Consider the following 18,676-nt stretch of genomic DNA (forward strand, 5'->3'; position numbering starts at 1 on the left):
AATTCATTGTTGCTCATCATTAACAATCCTATTCATGCTGTTTCTCGAAATTGATGTATTGCTATAGCTTTCTTTGCAGTTGTATGGACAGTAGGTTGCAGTTTCTTTCTCTCCGAGCAGTACCCATACTGGACAATTGTCCTTGACCATTGTACGCGAAATAATCTTCTGCTCAGCACAACGAGACATAAAACCATGAACAGAATTATTCCTCATTGCTTCTGTATTACATCAGTCACCTGATTTCCATGACTTCACGTTACCGTGATCAGGGCGGGCTGAAATGGGTACTCTACCTTGTTTAGGGGTCTAACAGACTAGCTGAGCGATGGAGGCACCTCACTTTTTACTTTTTACAAGTAGTACTGTCCCGTCACCCTATACAGCACCTAGTATTTCCAAATGGTCACCCATCTGGTATTGGCCAGGCTCATCGTCACTTAAATTTAGGATCTGGTGGGAACCAGTGTATCAATATGATTATCTCGTATATATATTTTATATGTCTATATCTAGTTAGAGGAAGTCGACTTTTACTGGCCTGTATGTGAACTGGTCTTCTTTTGTACCGAAATCACAAAATGTCGGCTTAATTTAGATTCGGACTATCCATTCACGTGAAATCACCTTTTTCTTCACCATATTCCCTCTGCTTCACTATTTTTTACCAAGTAAGATCTATGACTTACTTGTAGTTTCATAAAATACTTTTGCAAGCAAAATCCGATCCTGCATTTTCCTAAATCCTACCCACTGATGAGAAAGAAAGTATTTCTTCAAAACTCCGCGGATTAAGGACTATCCATTTATTTTGTGCTTCCTTTTTAAAATTAAATATGTTTTTAACTCTTTTTCAAAGTATTTTTTAACATGTTTTATTAACTACTTGTTCTTATATAATGAAGGAAAAAGACGACAATATAAAGATATACAGTGATGATCATATTTATTGGCACGGTAAAATAAAAGTTAAATTTTGTCTAATAAATTCTAAAAAAGGGATTAAATTAAAGAAAATAACAAAGTATATTATGTATTTTTAACTGGCCTTTCCGATGCAGCAATCGGATTTTAGAAAAAATAAATAACAAAGGAACAACAAACATAATTGCAAAAAACCCTTGTTCAAAATTATTGGCACGGCTTTGTTTTTCTTTTAGTATCAGTATAATATCAATCAATTTCCGGTTTACGTGCTTTCTGAACTTTTTTATAGCCATATTATGCTTGTTTAACGCTAATTCAGTGAATAATTTTTTTCAGATAATTTTTAGATAGCGATTTATTTAAACTATTATAAGTGACTAAATTATAATTTTCAATCGCCATGGTTAAAACTAAGGAACACAGCGAAGACGTCAGGAAGCTTGTTGTAGCATGCCATACCAATGGGGAGGGCTATGATAAGATTTCAAAGAAGCTAAACCTTCCCAAATCCACTGTTAGAGCCATAATAAACAAGTTCAAATCGCAAGGCCACGTTATGAGTTTAGAGGGTAGAGGGAGAAAAAGGATTCTTTCCCCAAGAGATGAACGGAAAATTGTTCGACAAGTAAAACAAAACCCAAGGATCTCTGTTGGGGAGATTGTTGATGAACAGAGCACCTCTGGAGTGAATGTATCTCGACATACAGTTGGTAGAGTTTTGAAGAGAGCTGGTTTAAAAGCATGTCGTCCGAGAAAGACTCCCTTATTGAAGCCTATGCACCTGAAAGCAAGGCTAGCCTTTGCAAAACGTCATATTGATAAAGATGTTGCATTCTGGAAACGTGTTCTATGGACTGACGAAACGAAAATAGAGTTATTTGGCCATAATAAAGTGTCTTATATTTACAGAAAATCTGGCGAAGCTTTCCTGCCTAAGAACACCATACCCACAGTGAAGCACGGTGGAGGCAGTTTGATGTTTTGGGGATCCTTTGCTGCCTCTGGACCAGGGCGACTTGTTAAGGTCACAGGTAGCATAAAAAAGGAAGATTATGTTAAAATATTGGATGAAAACCTGAAAGACTCTGCTAAAGAGCTCTCACTTGGTCGTCGTTGGTGGTTCATGCAAGATAATGACCCAAAGCATTCGGCTAAACTGACTAAGAAATGGCTTGAGGACAATCATATTAATGTTTTGGAGTGGCCATCACAAAGCCCAGACCTTAATCCAATTGAAAATTTATGGAGAACATTAAAATTGAGGGTAATGCAAAGGAAGCCTAAGAATCTTATTCAATTGGAGGATTATTGTCAGGAAGAGTGGGCTAAAATTACTACTGAAGAGTGCAACAACTTGGTTGTAAACTATGAAAAGCGACTGAGGAAGGTAATCAAGGCCAAAGGCTATACAATTGATTATTAAATAAATCGTGCCAATAATTTTGAACAAGGGTTTTTTGCAATTATGTTTGTTGTTCCTTTGTTATTTATTTTTTCTAAAATCCGATTGCTGCATCGGAAAGGCCAGTTAAAAATACATAATATACTTTGTTATTTTCTTTAATTTAATCCCTTTTTTAGAATTTATTAGACAAAATTTAACTTTTATTTTACCGTGCCAATAAATATGATCATCACTGTATATACTAATGCATATAAATTTAATTGTTCATTCAATAGAGAAATAACATCAATTAGGTTTATGGTTTATATATGATCTTTATACCTAGGTATTTCGAAACCTAATGCTTCTCATCAGAATGTATATAAGTTCCAATTTAATTGTTGAGCTTTGTATTATCCCAATAAGTCTCCTTTGAAAGAATTTCTCTAATTCTTCTTAGTCTCCCCCACCATATATATATATATATATATATATATATATATATATATATATATATATATATATATATATAAAACAAGACTGAATCAGCCATCATGTTTTTAAATTCTGATGCATTTTAAAAAATATTGTCGCATATTTTTCTGTTGCACAGGTGCGAAATTTGCTGAAGGATTATCCCGTGCTGTTAATGCCGAGCCATCGAAGTTACATGGACTTTCTTTTGATCTCATTCGTTTTCTTTCATTATGATCTACCTCCTCCAGCAATTGCAGCCGCCATGGGTAAGTAGGACCTAATTTTTTATTTATATGGATGACTGTGAATATCTGCCCCAGGAAACGTCTACAGTGCATACAATGAACAAAACTTAATGTTTTTACGATACAAATTAGTTGACTTTCATAGTGATCTATAGTATTTGACTTTAATAGTCATCTATAATATTTGACTTTAATAGTGATCTATAATATTTGATCAGAAATATATATGCATCATTATATATTTCTCTATTATCAATATTTTTCCCTCTTGTGTGTGTGTATACATATATATTTGTTTTACATAAGCATTTATATGTTTTACATATGCTTATGTAAAACAAAAAGTATATCTTGTCCTCCTTTGGTATTGAGCACTCTTGCATTAACCTCGTTAAAACTTCATTGGTTACTTCACTTCTGGAAAATATTAATCTGGAATAATTATATATATAATAATGGCAAGCAATCTACGAAAGATTAATGCAAGCAACGGTAAACGTAGTCACTAGTTTTGTCTTCTCTGCGCCAGCCTCTCGAACCAAAGGTTCTCAAGCCCTTCGCCATGCTGGTCTATCTTCGGCTAGCTCCTTCCACACATTTACATCGATGCCAAGAGCGATCAGATCCCGTTTGGCCACGTCTTTAAAAGCGTAGCACCGGGCGACCGCTGCTCCTTGATCCATTTGCCAGTTCCCTGTAGAGGATATCCTTAAGGAGACGGCCATCAGGCATTCTGCACAGGTGTCCAAGCCAGCACGATCGTCGTATCTTGAGTGTCTGGAACAAGGAGCGACTGCCGGCACGTCTTAGCACCTCTTCGTTGGTGATTCTATCCCACCAATTGATGCCCATTATATGTCGCAAGCATCGGAGACTGTAGACGTTCAGTCTTTTTTCGTGATGAGCATACGTGGTCCAAGTCTCTGCTCCATACAGTAGGGTACTCAGAACATAGCATTCGTAGATGCGGAATTTTGTGTGAGAAGTGAGATATTTATTGAACCATGCTCTTTCACATAGCCGGTTTGAAAGTAGACGCTGCCCTACCTATGCATGTTTGTAGCTCCTGTCCAATGGATACTCCCTTGTTGATGCTGGATTCAAGACACACAAAGTTCTCGACAGTCTCTAGTTCATGGCCATTGATGGTGATTGGTGATGCGTCACCCTGGTGCATCACAACTGTCTTCTTCACATTGATTACCAGTGCAAACTCCGCACAAGCAGCGCTCAATTTGTCAAGCAGCCGCTGGAGTCCATTTGTGGAGTGCGAGACCAATGCAGCATCGTCTGCAAACAGCAGCTCAAGTATTAGGACTTTTCGAATCTTGGTTTTGGCGCGTAGACGAGCCAAGTTAAAAAGTTCTCCATCAGAGCGAGTATGAAAGAACACACTGTCTTCATCCTCGTGATTTCCAAAAGCGTGGTGCAGAAGAACTGAGAAGAAAATGCCAAACAGTGTGGGAGCAAACACACAACCTTGCTTGAATCCATTGCGCACGGGGAAGTTTTCAGACATGTCACCCTCGAAGAAGACTGCAGCTGTCATGTTATCATGGAGCAATCTTATCAAACTAAGAAGAATTGGTGGACAGCCCAACTTTTGTAGGATGGCAAACAGACCATCTCTACTGACCATGTCAAAAGCTTTCGTGAGGTCCACAAATGCGATATGGAGAGGTCTACGTTGTTTTCTGCATTTTTCCTGGATTTGACGCACTGAAAATATCATGTCCGTTGTTGAGCGCCTGCTGCGGAAGCCGCATTGCGATTCTGGATAAATGCGGTTTGCAATTTGCTGGAGTCTTGGAAGGAGCATATTGTAACAAATGGTAACAGAAAATATATTTAAAAAAATTTACGAAAAAAAACAAATATTTGTCGCACATGTGATGAGGGTAAAAAATGAGACACAAGGTTGAAACCCAACAGCATGCAAGAAATAACGAAACAAACACTTTTCCAAATAGTATGAAAATAGGTTAAAGATAAAAAGGGAAAGTTTAACGAAAAACAAAATATATTAAAAATTATGGGGTTTTGGATATTTCTAAACTCATAACCAGAGTGAAACTCTTGGAAAGGGATTTAATAGTGTAATCAGAAATTATGCTAAGCACGAAGAAAAATTAATTTTTTTCATTAAGTTTAATTAACTTCAGTCTGATAGGAGAAACAAAATTTACACTCACAGTCTCTTTTTTTTTTTTTATCCTTTTTCTTTTCACAACTTGTTAGTGACGTATTCAGTTCGAGAGAATCCGTATATGGGGAAAGAAAGTTCAAATAATAAATTCACGGGCATTTTTTTCTTTTCTTATCATCCGTGTTTCATTTTCATATCTGTCGTTGGTTTCCTTTTTCTTCTTTTTTTAAATTTTATTCAAGGCGTCTCCTCTCCCACAAGGAGAGAAGTTGCGTCTCCCCTTCCACAAGGAGAGACCCTTCTTGCCCGTTCGACGGCCGAGGCGAAAAGAGGCTGAATAAAGCCGGAATTCGGGTCTTAAAAGAAATGTGGGAAAAGTGTGTGTGTGGGGGGGGTATCACTTCTGGCCCTTCCCTTCTCTGCTTCGCATTCGCATTCCGATCTAAAAATAGAATTGACAAAATCTCTTTCTTCACCTCTAAGCTGATGAAATATCTGCCGGTTGAATCCTTGGTTTTCGAGATCGGATCACAGTGTAGTATATGTTCTGCTGCTATACTTCATTTTTCTGTCCTCAGTCAGTGGAAGAGAATTCTTTCGCGACTGAAACAATTTCTACCTCTGTCTACATCCAGAGTGCCCCTCTCTAGAGAGCTAGATCTTCCCACATCAAAGCTCGATCTTTTGTCGAACACTGCCCTCGCAGAGAGTCAAGTAAATAGGAAATAAATGTGGTTACCCGTTCTTGTTCCCTCAGACTGACTTTTATTTTAGGTTTTAAAAGAAGAATAAATTAGTAGACTTTCGTTCAAAACAAATATTTATATTTAGCCTATTGCCAGTGAATAGGGAGAAAATATATAACGTCGAGGTAGGCATCTATAACAATATATATATATATATATATATATATATATATATATATATTGTTATAGATGTACATATATATATGTATATGAGAGAGAGAGAGTAAATTTTTAAAATATATATGGCAATTAAGCTACACAGAATTTTCCATGTTTCATCCTCCTGAAGATTTGTCACATGGATGAAACGTTAAAAATTCTGTGGAGCTTAATTGCTATATATACTTTCAAAATTTACTACCTAGCTCTACTTATGTATTAAGCATAGAAAATAGATACATAAAATTTTATACAGGTACATAAAATAATAATTAAAAATATATGTATATATATATATATAACAGGGTGCTGCTGCCTTATAAAATTGAATTAGGTGTTTTAACTCCAGTGTTAGGACGATAAATGAAGCCAACTTTTGTATTTATTAAGATTTATTAACAGCGTGAAATAATTGCAATAAAATGAGAGAAAGAAAGGAAGATGGATAGAGAGTAGCAGAGAGAGAGAGGAAGCAAGATATAACTTTAATCATACGATTCACTTAGAGACAGAGAGAGTTACAGAGAAAATGGCTGCATATCTCTGCATCTTATGGAGTTCAGCTGCTGAATAATGAAAAAAAAAAAATAAAATGGTGATGCCAATAATCGCATTAACTAACTCGATTTCTCGGTCATATGCAAACAAGATGCTGCCAGTTTGAATAAAAAGCCTGTGTTTTCAAGATTGTAACCATTCAGATTTTGGAGTAGACACTCTATTAAAGCAGAGTGTCAAATTTGGAAATAGCGAAAGTGGACATCAATATGTCAAATTTAACCCTGGATATTGTTAGTTGAAAGTGCAGAATAGTTAACAATTGATAATTTAACTATAACTGTGTATATTTGCAGGGTATTTTTTGGAATTCTTTCTCCTGAGTCCTGTTGCTCCTTTAATTACTGGAAGGATGAAGATCTTCCTAAGATTCCTGTTTCTTTACATGTCTTACATAAGACCTTGCAATTTTGTTATCTTTTCCTTCTCAGTCTCGTTTAACCCAGCATCCTTGGAAACACTAGCATCTTTTAAAGTTGCTTCTTTTTCCTTCTTGTCCCAACATCACGATATCAGGTTTGTATGAATTATTTTCAACTTTTTCTGTTATACGTTTCAAGGACTTGCTGCTACATTCAGTATTCAACTTTTTAAAGATCGTCCTGTGGAGATATTTGTGTCTTTTTAAATTTTTTTATCAATTTCTTCAAACTAGGGATGGGGCATGCTACTGGATGCCAGACATTCATCTATTATCTCATATATTTTAATTGAAAGATTTCTTAAAGATTTTAACCATTTTTGGTCCCCCGACAAAGGAGGGATTGGACCTAGTGATTCGCTCCTGTTTGTCTGTTCATTTGTGCACATTGTTCTCAATAAGCACACCTTAGATTTTTATAAGATTTTGCACAAACATTAGTCATGGTGAAAGTAAATTTTTCACTTGTGGAGAGGGACCTCGTATTCTTGGCTTGTTTTAAGTACAATTGTTTTTGTTTTTTTTTGTTTTTTTTTTTACTTCAAAGTTCTTAGAAATCAAGGGTTCTCATTCCTGGATCTAAAACTTGATTTCTATATGAGATGCATAGATATTCGAATATTTCATTAACGTTCTTATTTACCTCCCAAATACTGATTTAGTAAAGAAGTTAAGAACATAATTTTCCTCTCCTCAATTGACCATTTAAAGATGTTATATCTTTCTTTTTGATGTCTAATTGGTCTTACTTGATTGCAGGACAAGAATTTATCTAATCTAACACTTGATCTCTATATGAAATACATAGATATTCGAATATTCTATTAAAGTTATCCTTCAATGTTTCATAGATATCTCTACTAATGTATAAAGGGAACTTTATGTGTGTGTATGTGAGAGAGTTCATTCCTTATGGACTTGGAAATAGCTGAGATGATTCTTTTTTGAAATTTTACACAAAGGTACTTGATGTGTCTTAGGAGTGGTCATACGTAGGTTTTGTATTGGACTGTGTCTTACAAATATCGATAATCAAAAAAATCCAATTAAAGAAGGAAGTCTGATTTTTGACTAAAGTTAACACTTTTATACAACCTAACATCACAATCATGTATTTGAGAAGTTTTATCACCGCACAAGCAGAAAGGTCTAGCATATAAAATAAATTGTAGATTCTTTTATAAGACAGGGGCGCATTCAGAATAAATGTTTCTTTTTAGAGCACAATTGAACCATGATATTTGACTTTTGCATTTTAAACTTTAACTAAATTATTTACAGACTATTTTATAAAATCAACTGTGGGGAGGCATGTGAAGCTTCCTCCTGATACACTGTCAGGGAGGGTTCTTAACTAGAACAGACAATCAATCGATTTGATTAAAAAATGGTCGATTTCACCAAGTTCTTAACTAGAGCAGGTAATCGATCGATTTGATTAAAAAATGGTCGATTTCACCAATTTCAATGATAATAAAAGCATCGGAACCTCTGTTAATCCTCATTTAATCTCGGACAGCGTCAGGTCGCCGTCATATTATATACTTATTATTATATTGGTGCTGGTCTGATATTAGTATATGTCTATGAAAACCACTAAAACCATCACAGAATGAGTCACCAATTCATACACTTTGTTCCATGGAGAAAGACAAAGTGCACACATCTTCCCAAGCTCATTTATGAGTACAGACAATGCATCCTTTAGATGCTTGTGTGCAGATAATGCATCCTTTAGATGCTTGTGTGCAGACTGAATCACTTTTTTTGTCTTGTCTATATTCATTCGTTGCTTTTATTGAAATCAAAATGCCTATGCATTCCAAATTTCCTAATTTTATTTGAGTAACTTTTTTTATTTGTTTTGAAATTTTTAGATGAGGGTTCATAATTTGCATTAATTGAACTATTATTTTCATCTTGGTTGATATTATCATACCAAAACTGAATTTATTAACGTTTGGGATTTGTACACTACTGGCCAACTATTAGATAGACCAATTTCTCCTCCCCCAACCCTTTTTCAGATATTCAAACTCGTTCCAATTTTTTTTTTTTTTTTACTTTTGAAGATTTCATGAGTATGAACTTTTTTGGTTGGTTGCTGAGAAATTCTGGTGCCTTCTACATTCGCCGAAGCTTTGGTGACAACGAACTCTATTGGGCAGTTTTTACCGAATATGTCCAAACTCAAATTGCCAACAGTGATCGACCAATCGAATTCTTCCCAGAAGGAACGAGAAGTCGAACAGCGAAATCCTATTGTCCAAAGTTTGGTACGTAATTTATTTTCTTTTCTTGAAAATTCGATGCAAAGATTTCTAAGCATATTGCTAGACATGTTGCCATGTTGCATGTGAGAGTAAATTCCTAAACTAACGAACTTATTCCGAATTATGGGATATAAGGTGCCTTCAATAAGTTTCCAGACTTTTTTGTACAGGCATTTAAAATTGTTATAGAGTCTTAAAAATGCAGTATGTTATTGCTAAACATCTTATGAGATGACCAATTTTTATGATTTCAGGTTCAAATGAACAGCCACAGCAGGAATTGGAATACACCCTACTAAAGTCCGATTGTCACAGCTGGTGAATTTTAAAAATGCAATCTTGACATGAGGACACTTTGAAAAAACAATATGCAATAAAATTCTGTTTTAAACTTGAAAAAAATGCCACAAAACCATATGGAATGCTTCAGACTGTTTTTGGACCATCTTGCATGAATCGAGCATCAGTTTTTGAATGGCATAAGAGATTGAAAGAAGGCAGGGAATCTGTGAGAGATCATGAAAGATGTGGGAGGAGTACAGAAGTCAGAACACGAGTTGAGTAGCCAAATAAAGAATTTCATGGATAAGGACCGTCGTGTGTCTATAGAGATAACAAGTGCACAGTTTGATGTCGGTGTATGAACTGTACACACAATTATTTGTGCGGAACTGGAGATGCAGAAGATTTGCACGAATGCACAACTCCATCCTTGTCACAGACTATTTGACCAAGATGGACATCAACAGTTCCTCACCCTCTCTATAGTCCAGATCTTATTCCCTGCAACTTTTGGAGATGAAAGACTGTCACAAAGATTAACACGCTTACACAAGAGGACTTCCATGGGGCCTTTTAGAAGTTGTTGGAACAATACAGCAAGTGCAAGGTTCCGAACTGTCATCTAAGCTTCAGCCCCTGTCCCACCGACGAAATGTTGCATCCCTCTGCCTGTTTTACAAGTATTTCAATGGTGGATGCTCTGATGAACTACAAGCCCTTGTACCCCCTCGGCGAAAATACCCCCGACAAACCCGACAAGCAGCGAAGTCCCACCCTTACACAGTTGAGATCCCTAGATATAAGAAGGCCTTCTACTATAATAGCTTCTTCCCCAGAGCTGCAGGACTTTGGAATTCCCTTCCAGTTTCCTGCTTCCCCAACCGTACTGAGATGCAGAAGTTTGTGTAATGTAAACAAACATCTTGCTGCTAAACTCCCTACATAGTGGCCCTGCAACTTAGGTCCCTGATAGTAGCCCTCTACATCAAAGTGTCCATGTGCCTTGTTTGGGATGAAAATGTAATAAAAAATTTTAAAAATGGAGGAGATTACTTTGAGAGGGACTTTCATGTGTGTACTATCAATAAAAGTGCTCATATGAAAAACATCTGGAAGGCACCTCATATATTCTAAGCAAGAAGATACTTTGGCAACCATGCTCTTGTCTGTAGAAACAAATGCCTTTATGATGGTAGCTTTCAACAAGTTGATCCGGTTGTCAGCATGCTTGTTGATTTTATATACGGTGTAATCACGTTGACATGATGGATCTCATTGGATCAATGAAGTTAAGCAATGTTGAGCCCAGTCAGTACTAAAATGGGTGACCATTTCGGAATTTCAGGTGCTTTATGTGCTCTCTATTTATCTCGGCATTGTTTCTAGTCAGTTTTGGGCCTTTTCTTGCCACTGGACTCAAGCCGTGCCAATTCAAGAGAGGTGTGGTTGGGGATTCTGCAACCTTTGCCTCACAATTAAACATGCAGCTACCCTTACAGAGGTGTCCATTGAGACTGAACGTAGGCATCATACACATGCTGTACATTCAGGGGATGAGGGTGCTGATCCCCCAGGTAACGATGTACTTATAATGTAGTCGTTCGTAATCAAACATATTCTAACAGAGGTGTAAGTTTAAAAATGTAGAAAAGAGGAAATTTTCACTTTGAAAAAGGGCCACATACTTTTCTTATTTGTCCAAACTCCTAAAAGAACGTCATAACGAGTTATATTTTACATGGGTTTTATTCGTCTTGTGGATTCCTTTGTTGGAGTTTGGCACGCTGAGTCTTTTTCTACATTTTCACTGGTTCTTCCCCTTTCTTCCAACGGGGTCATCCACATGTCTGTTCGCTAACGCATTTCTCACCAACTCTTCAGCTTGATTTCTGCTGACTAATACTTATTACGTCGGCAAAACCTCAATCTCGTGTCCAACAACACAAGTGATCAGTCACAAACTAAAATCTGTTCACTTCTAATCAAATTCCACAACTACTCCGAAAATTCCTGAATCAATTTTGTTTATTTTATTTCTGAGTTAAATTCCTGACTAAACATTCCCAGCTGTAAATCCACATTTTCAAAATCTAATTGTTTTCTTTTTCTAATAATAATAATCGACCAGGTTAATCGGCGTTGTCCCAGCATATAACACAATACGTATAACATAACATTATACTTATAATGTAGCACAATATTTTTAACATGGTACTATAACTAGGGCTGTGACAACAGCATATTCTTTTCATTGTTTTGACTCTTGAGTATATATTTGTTAATATCTTATGTTTTTATATAGACTGATGTGGTTCTCGGTTGATTAACTATGTCTTACTGTGTAGGATATATACTTGAGTCAAAAGAATGAAAAGAATATTCTGTTATCACAGCCTTACTCATAACATAGCATTATACTTATAATATAGCACAATACTTATAACACTATATTTATAATATAGTCATTTATAATTAATGAAGTATATTCTAACAGCTTAAAAATGTAGAAGAGAGGGAATTTTCACTTTGAAGTTTGAGCTATCAAAATATTCAGTTGACACTCAAGTTCAGAATCGAATAGTGTGTGAAAGACGGAAAGATCCAAACAATCTCTTTGATTTTTGTTTGTAATAATCTTACAATCCAATGTAATAATTTTTTTTTTAATTATTTCAGGCATGTTGTCTGCTGCGATGGAAGTTTATTTTAAAGCGAACGTGTCCGATATAAAGATCATACCGATAAGTATTAGTTACAGTCGGATTTTAGAAGAGCAATTGTACGCATATGAGCTGCTTGGTGTACCGAAGCCTAAGGAATCAACATATGTAAGTCGATTGCTCACTTGTGTTCTGTGTGTGCATGCCAACAAAAATGGACACATTCTTTTCTTATTGTTTCTAAACTCCTCTACAGACTAGTTGGCAGCCTGGCATTGCCCAGTCGTACAATACGCTTAAACATGATATTTTAATTTATGCAGATTATAGAACCAATTCTCTACTGATTAATATATATTACAAGGAATAATTTACCTGAGGGACTAATTTGCAAAAAAATGAAAAATAATAATGATAATGCCGTTCATCAAATTCTGTCTGTTTTTGTTTACAATATCATGTCAGCTGATATTTGGGCATTACGATGAATGCCCTGGAAAAGTCACTTCTGATTAATGTTTAATTTTAAGATATGCAAATGAAGAAATGATTTGTGGTGATTTTAAATGGTATCTCTTCTTTTATTGGAAGTTGAACTCATTAATAAGAAAAAATTAAAATATGGCGAGGAACACTCGGGTTGAACAGGGGATCATTCGATCTGTACTCAAATGCTCTATAACTAAGCTATATCTCCAGATTGTAATATTTGTTTTTTTTTAAGAAGAAATCATTTGGTGAAATTTTATTATTTCCCTTGGCCAGTGAAATATAAAATATTCCTCTGTAAAAATTATTATTTTTAAACTATAAGAAAGAAAACTATTTTTAAGATCGGATTTTTTTGATTATTGATACTTATCCGATGAATTTCTGTACAAAACCTATCTAAGAACACTGTCAGACATATAAATTACCTTTGTGTGAAATTTGCAAAAGATAGGCTCAGCCGTTTCGGAACCTATAAGGAAGGAATTTACTCACACACACACAAAAATGACTTTTATATAATAGAGATTTTTTTTATAATTAAAACCACTTTGAAAAAGAAGTCACTAATACTTCAGGTTATTTGCTGTTGGTAATTGTTGTTGCTGAATATCATTCATTTTGTATGAATCTAATGATTATTGTTGGCATTCGTTTCCCAGTGTCTTTCTAGTTAGAATTTTTTAGAAAGCTATTAGGTACTTACTGGAAGAATGGCATGAAGGTTGCTAACATCTCTAAGTGAAAGTGGAATGAGTTGGATTTGAACTTGATACACCCAGGTTGCCAGTCCATATCGCTAAATACTTAATCACCATCCCCACCCCTGCTGCTGCTGCTGATTGCTTGTAAAACAAATTAGCCTTCTGCATCGAGCTCACTAAGATTGTGCCTAAGGATTGTTTGGTGTACATGAACTCCTCTTTGTTGTTTGCAGATATTTATTAATCTGTACGACTGCAGTTTTTTAGCTCTAATACTGAGAGCAGCAGGGCTCAGCAGTTGCATACAAAGTCGAGGAAGGTTTCGCGCAGAACATGCAAAGGAATGATGCAGAAGCAATGTTGCCACATGTTTATTTTTATTAAGAGAAACATTTTTAAATAATTTTGTGTAATTAATGTGGAATCATTAGCATTGCAAGGCTGATTTCGCAAGTTTGATTTATTGTAGACTTATCTTTCATTGTTTTTTAAGATGGCAATGCAAGACAGTTCGTTTTTACTTACTCATGAAATTTGAGTTTCATAGTTAAAAATAAAACTACTCGATCAATTTAGTTGATTTTTGGAATATGACACCTCTGTTCTATGACAAGTACATCATAAAAATTTTTCTGTATCTTTGGTTTTTATTTGGGTTGAACTATAGACTTGTACCAACTTATTTTCTCTTTCTCTTAACATTTTTTTTCCAGGGTTTGTTTCAAGCAAGAGGCGTATTATTCAATGATTACGGCAGCATCCATGTTCACATTGGAGAACCAATCTCTGTTAGTCATTATTGCGAAGGCATCATAGATCGTTCCATTCACAACTTACTTCCAAGGTAAGTTGGAAAAAAAAAAGAAACACTGAAAAAACTTCACTGATCTTGGATTTGTATTTGTTGTTCCATGTTAACGGCATATTTTGGGGGGTCTTTTTCTTTTTGAAAAAGGAAAGGTATCTCTCGAAATTATCAGAGATTTTACCTTCCCAGTTATATATTTAATAGTCAATCCATATTTACTGATTTATATGTGAAAGATCATCTGAAAAAATAGACATACAAAAATTTTTTAGTTTAAATGTTTTTTATGGTTCGTTTTTGTTCGTATGTTAGTTCAGCATCCTGGTATCCTACATTGCTATCAGCCTTTTTAAATTTGCGCGCGCACACACACACACACACACACACACACACACACACACACAAAAGAAATTTAAATTCTTAAAGTTGAACACTATCTGGGAAATTTTAAAAGTCGTTCAGCTAGCCTTGCGTGCGAGATTGTAACTTTCTGTTACTTGATCACTCTAAGTTCGTCTGTATTAAAACGTTAAGTTTCATTAATCTTCAGATTTTCCTTAATTTTGTGGTGGTGAACGATGGCCGTGATGGCGTCAAAGGTGGGTTTGTGGCTCGTTCGAATCCTTTGACCAGCATTGATCATCATCTCCTGCACTGATAAGCAGGAAACAATAGTGTCTGTAGGTATAAAAATATATATTGTTTTCAAAATATAATTATCCACTAACACGTGTTTCGTCGTCTACGACTCATCAGAGTGGCTGAAAGTTACATTCCAATGACCAAAAACCAGAATCAGTTCACAATCATAACTTTCATTTACTTTTTTAACTAACAGGGGTACCTGTGACAAAACCGAAGGTGGAAAAGAAAGTGAAAGAAAACGTGAACTTTTACCGCAATGCTATGAAGCCATAGGAAGTGAAAAGCGTTTAAATTTAGCGATGTCAATGAAAAAGATGACTTGCAGAAACGAACGTTGGCTGGAGGCCAGTTAAGCTTTCAGCCGTTTCATTTATTTGTTTCTCCCAGAATTTTTGGGAAAATCAACTCCCCACAAAAAGGGAGTGTCCAAATGAATAGCAATTGTCTGATATGAGGGGTTTTCCCCACATTGATCAAATTTAATTGCTTTCTGGATGTCCCAGCACGAAAGGCCGGGAAGCTGCCTTCGCTTTCGATTTAGGTTTGCTTTTATATGAAAAAGCCGAACAAACATGCGAAAGGAACGAATAGCGTGAATTTTATAAAAGTTGATCAAATTTAGAGACGACATCCCTTCGCAAATCGTAGATATTATGATCTAGGTAGTATATAAAAAGTTGTAAAACATAGACCCTCCTACCCTTCTCTGAGAACCCCACCGAAAAAAGTCTTTGCTGGACATGCAAAAATGCGTGTGGCCATTTTGTCTTTTATATATATAGGTTATTTTTATTTATCATGTTCAAGTCAACAGCTGTCCTGTTTTTAAATCTCTGGAAGAGCTACATGGTAAGCAGCTAATGATCCCCATTTTCTATTTAACAATTTTAGTTAAGGTTTCTTTTTTTTTTACACTGTAATTAAATTTCCTTTTATAATTGTGGATTTTCTAGCAGTAAGTTGGCTTAGTTTCACTAGTAATTTAAACTGCATTTTTTATTTATTTTTTTTTTATATAAAATATGCAAAGCTTTTTTAGACAATGCGATATTATGATAAATGTATATTCTGCATTCCTGTACATTTATTTTTACTAGATTTATTGGTGGTCTGTCTGCAGCTGAACAACAGCTTGTGTTGCAATTGTCAGTTCAAGTTGTGCTGAACCAACAGCGCCATTTTGTGATCAATCCTTGGTCGATGATTGCAGCCGTTCTTATGCAAAATAAAGATGGAATCTCTGTTAAGCAACTTGTCAAAGAAGTCGAATGGTTGAAACGACAGGCATCCAATCTTGGGGCATACATTGACTGGCCAGGTAAGTCATTTTCAAAAAATGACCTTCTTATATATATATATATATATATATATATATATATATATATATATATATATACACACGCACGCACACATACATACATACACACACACTTTTTGTTTTAAAACTAAAGACTTGTTATTTATAATAGATAATTGTAAATTAATTGACAAGGACCCTTCTTTGTAAAACCGTGTCTATTGTCACTTTTGTGCACATCCATCCATGAATGTGTATACACTTTGGCAACAATAGAATAGGACTAGCAACTTCTGCCTTTGTCAGTCTAAAAGAATGATATGGAGCACAAAGGACATATTAAAGCCTTCAAAGTTCAGATTTTTAAAAAAATGCGCTAACGCTTCCTATTACTGCTTATCAAGGTTTCCCAAAGTGAGCTCCAGGGAGCCCTGGGGCTCCGTGAGTGAAGCTGAGGGATTCTGGACGCCGTTGCTTAACGAGGACCAAATGCTTTATATGGAAAAATTAAATGATTGCAGACATTTAATTATTGATCTTTTTTACTGGAAATCGATATGACACATAACAAGTGTAAAGATATGATACTTGTGGTTGCTCCCTTTGTCTTGAACCTTAAGTCAAGAAACCTCTAAATCATTAGTTTTTTTTTTGTTTGTTTTTTTACACAGTGATCACCACTTATCAAGGCCCGGAAGCCACTCAGGGATAAGGGTTATTGCAAGTACATTACGTTAGTGTGGAGATTTGATGAAGTGTTTACTTAAGGGGGCGGTTCATTAGGAATTTGTTCACGTTGGCCTTTAACACATCCAAGTTGTAGTCCGGTGGGAAGCAGGCAGACGGAAAAGAGTTCCACAGGCGTGCAGTTCTAAGAAAGAAGCTTTGTTCATGGAATCCACGTTTTGATTTAGGCACAGATATAGAGTGGGGGAAATTTTTCACAGTGGATTCGGCTAGACGGGTGTTTTTCGTGAAAGATTGGCGAGGGGGGACCAGAGATTGGAGTTCAGACGAGCACCTGCCATGGAAATAACGATAAAACAAGGATAGGCTCGCAACGTCTCTTCTGTGGGAGAGAGGTTGCAGGGTAGAGAAAAGGACATCCCCCACTAAGCCACGAAGTCTATTTTGTACTCTGTCAAGGTAGGATAGGCTGTTTTTAGCAGCTCCTGCCCAGATATGGCAACAGTATTCCATCTTTGGACGTACTTGGCTTTTATATAGATAGAGAATTGCATCAGTAGTGAGATATCTTCTGGGGCGGTAGAAGGATCCCACCATCTTTCCAGCGACCTTGGCAACAGACTTGATGTACGTGTTCCATTTAAGATCAGGAGTAAAGGTCAAGCCCAGAAGCTTGTCAAAACATGAGGCCTCACCCAGACGAGAGCCATCCATCACAATTGATGCCAGATGGGGATCAGATGGTTGATGATGTAAGGATAGGAGTTTGGTTTTGGATGCATTAAAGGTAACCAGCCACATCTTCCCCCACTGTACCACGCGCTCAAGATCAGAGGAGAGAGAATCAGAGAGAACTTTGTCATTTACAGCTTTTGATGTGTTGCTGTAGATGGTCGTGTCATCAGCATAGATGTCAACGAATGATTTAAGTATGTGTTTAGGGAGGTCATTGATGTAGATCAGGAAGAGAGTTGGGTCCAGGATTGACCCCTGAGGGACTCCAGCATTTATATTGCAGGCCTCCGATTTTTGTCCATCTACCACTACTCTTATGAGCCTATCGGAGAGAAATGATTTAATGATTGAGAAAACATTTCCAGTTATACCGTAGCTGGAAATCTTATGAAGTAGACCCTTATGCCATAGCTTGTCGAAGGCTTTTGATATGTCAAGAGCAATTGCCCTAGAAAGGAAGCCTTTGTCAAGAGATTCACTAATCCTGTGAGATATAACCGTCAGCACATCTGCGGTAGATCTTGCAGAGCGGAAACCATATTGTGTGTCACTAAGAAGGTTGTTTCTGCTGAGGTGGTTGACTATTTCTCTATTTAATATGGATTCCAGCAACTTACTCATAACATACAGGAGACTTATTGGCCTGTACTGAGAGGGAGATGACTTATCACCTGAATTCTTAAATACAGGGCAAACTGATGAGGTCTTCCAGGGAGTCGGAAAGCACTTCTCCTTAAGGCAGCGCTTAAATAGTTTCGTAAGTATGGGAGAAAGTTCTGGTTGAAGCTTTTTTAACACTATAATTGGGATGCCATCAGGGCCAGTTGCTTTACTGGAATCAAGGTTCTTGATTAACTTGGCGACCTTTAATTGTTAATGTTTTTCATATTTATTTTAGAAATTATCTTGTTAGTGCTGTGTGAAAAACCTTTGCTCTGCTTAGGGGCTCCATAGTGTCCTGAAGTTTGGCTGTATATGAAAGTGAAACATGGATTATACTGGTCAAGCATGCGAGGAAACTCAAAAACTACCT

The 18,676-nt window shown here is 36.2% G+C and overlaps 1 protein-coding gene across 1 annotated transcript in view; it reads left to right on the forward strand.

The window, feature by feature from the left end:
* The window catches only part of LOC145256356 (dihydroxyacetone phosphate acyltransferase-like), a 79,743-nt gene that overhangs the window by 28,433 nt on the left and 32,634 nt on the right, over positions 1-18,676 (forward strand). Inside the window, exons 4-8 of the mRNA XM_080115175.1 lie at positions 2,925-3,054; positions 9,136-9,339; positions 12,295-12,446; positions 14,185-14,315; positions 16,022-16,242. Coding sequence (XP_079971301.1) covers positions 2,925-3,054; positions 9,136-9,339; positions 12,295-12,446; positions 14,185-14,315; positions 16,022-16,242 — 838 coding nt within the window. The remainder of the gene's footprint in view (positions 1-2,924; positions 3,055-9,135; positions 9,340-12,294; positions 12,447-14,184; positions 14,316-16,021; positions 16,243-18,676) is intronic.

The sequence above is a fragment of the Euprymna scolopes genome, chromosome 32 (genome assembly GCF_053919585.1).
Source record: "Euprymna scolopes isolate OS-2025 chromosome 32, ASM5391958v1, whole genome shotgun sequence".
Lineage (NCBI taxonomy): Eukaryota > Metazoa > Mollusca > Cephalopoda > Sepiida > Sepiolidae > Euprymna > Euprymna scolopes.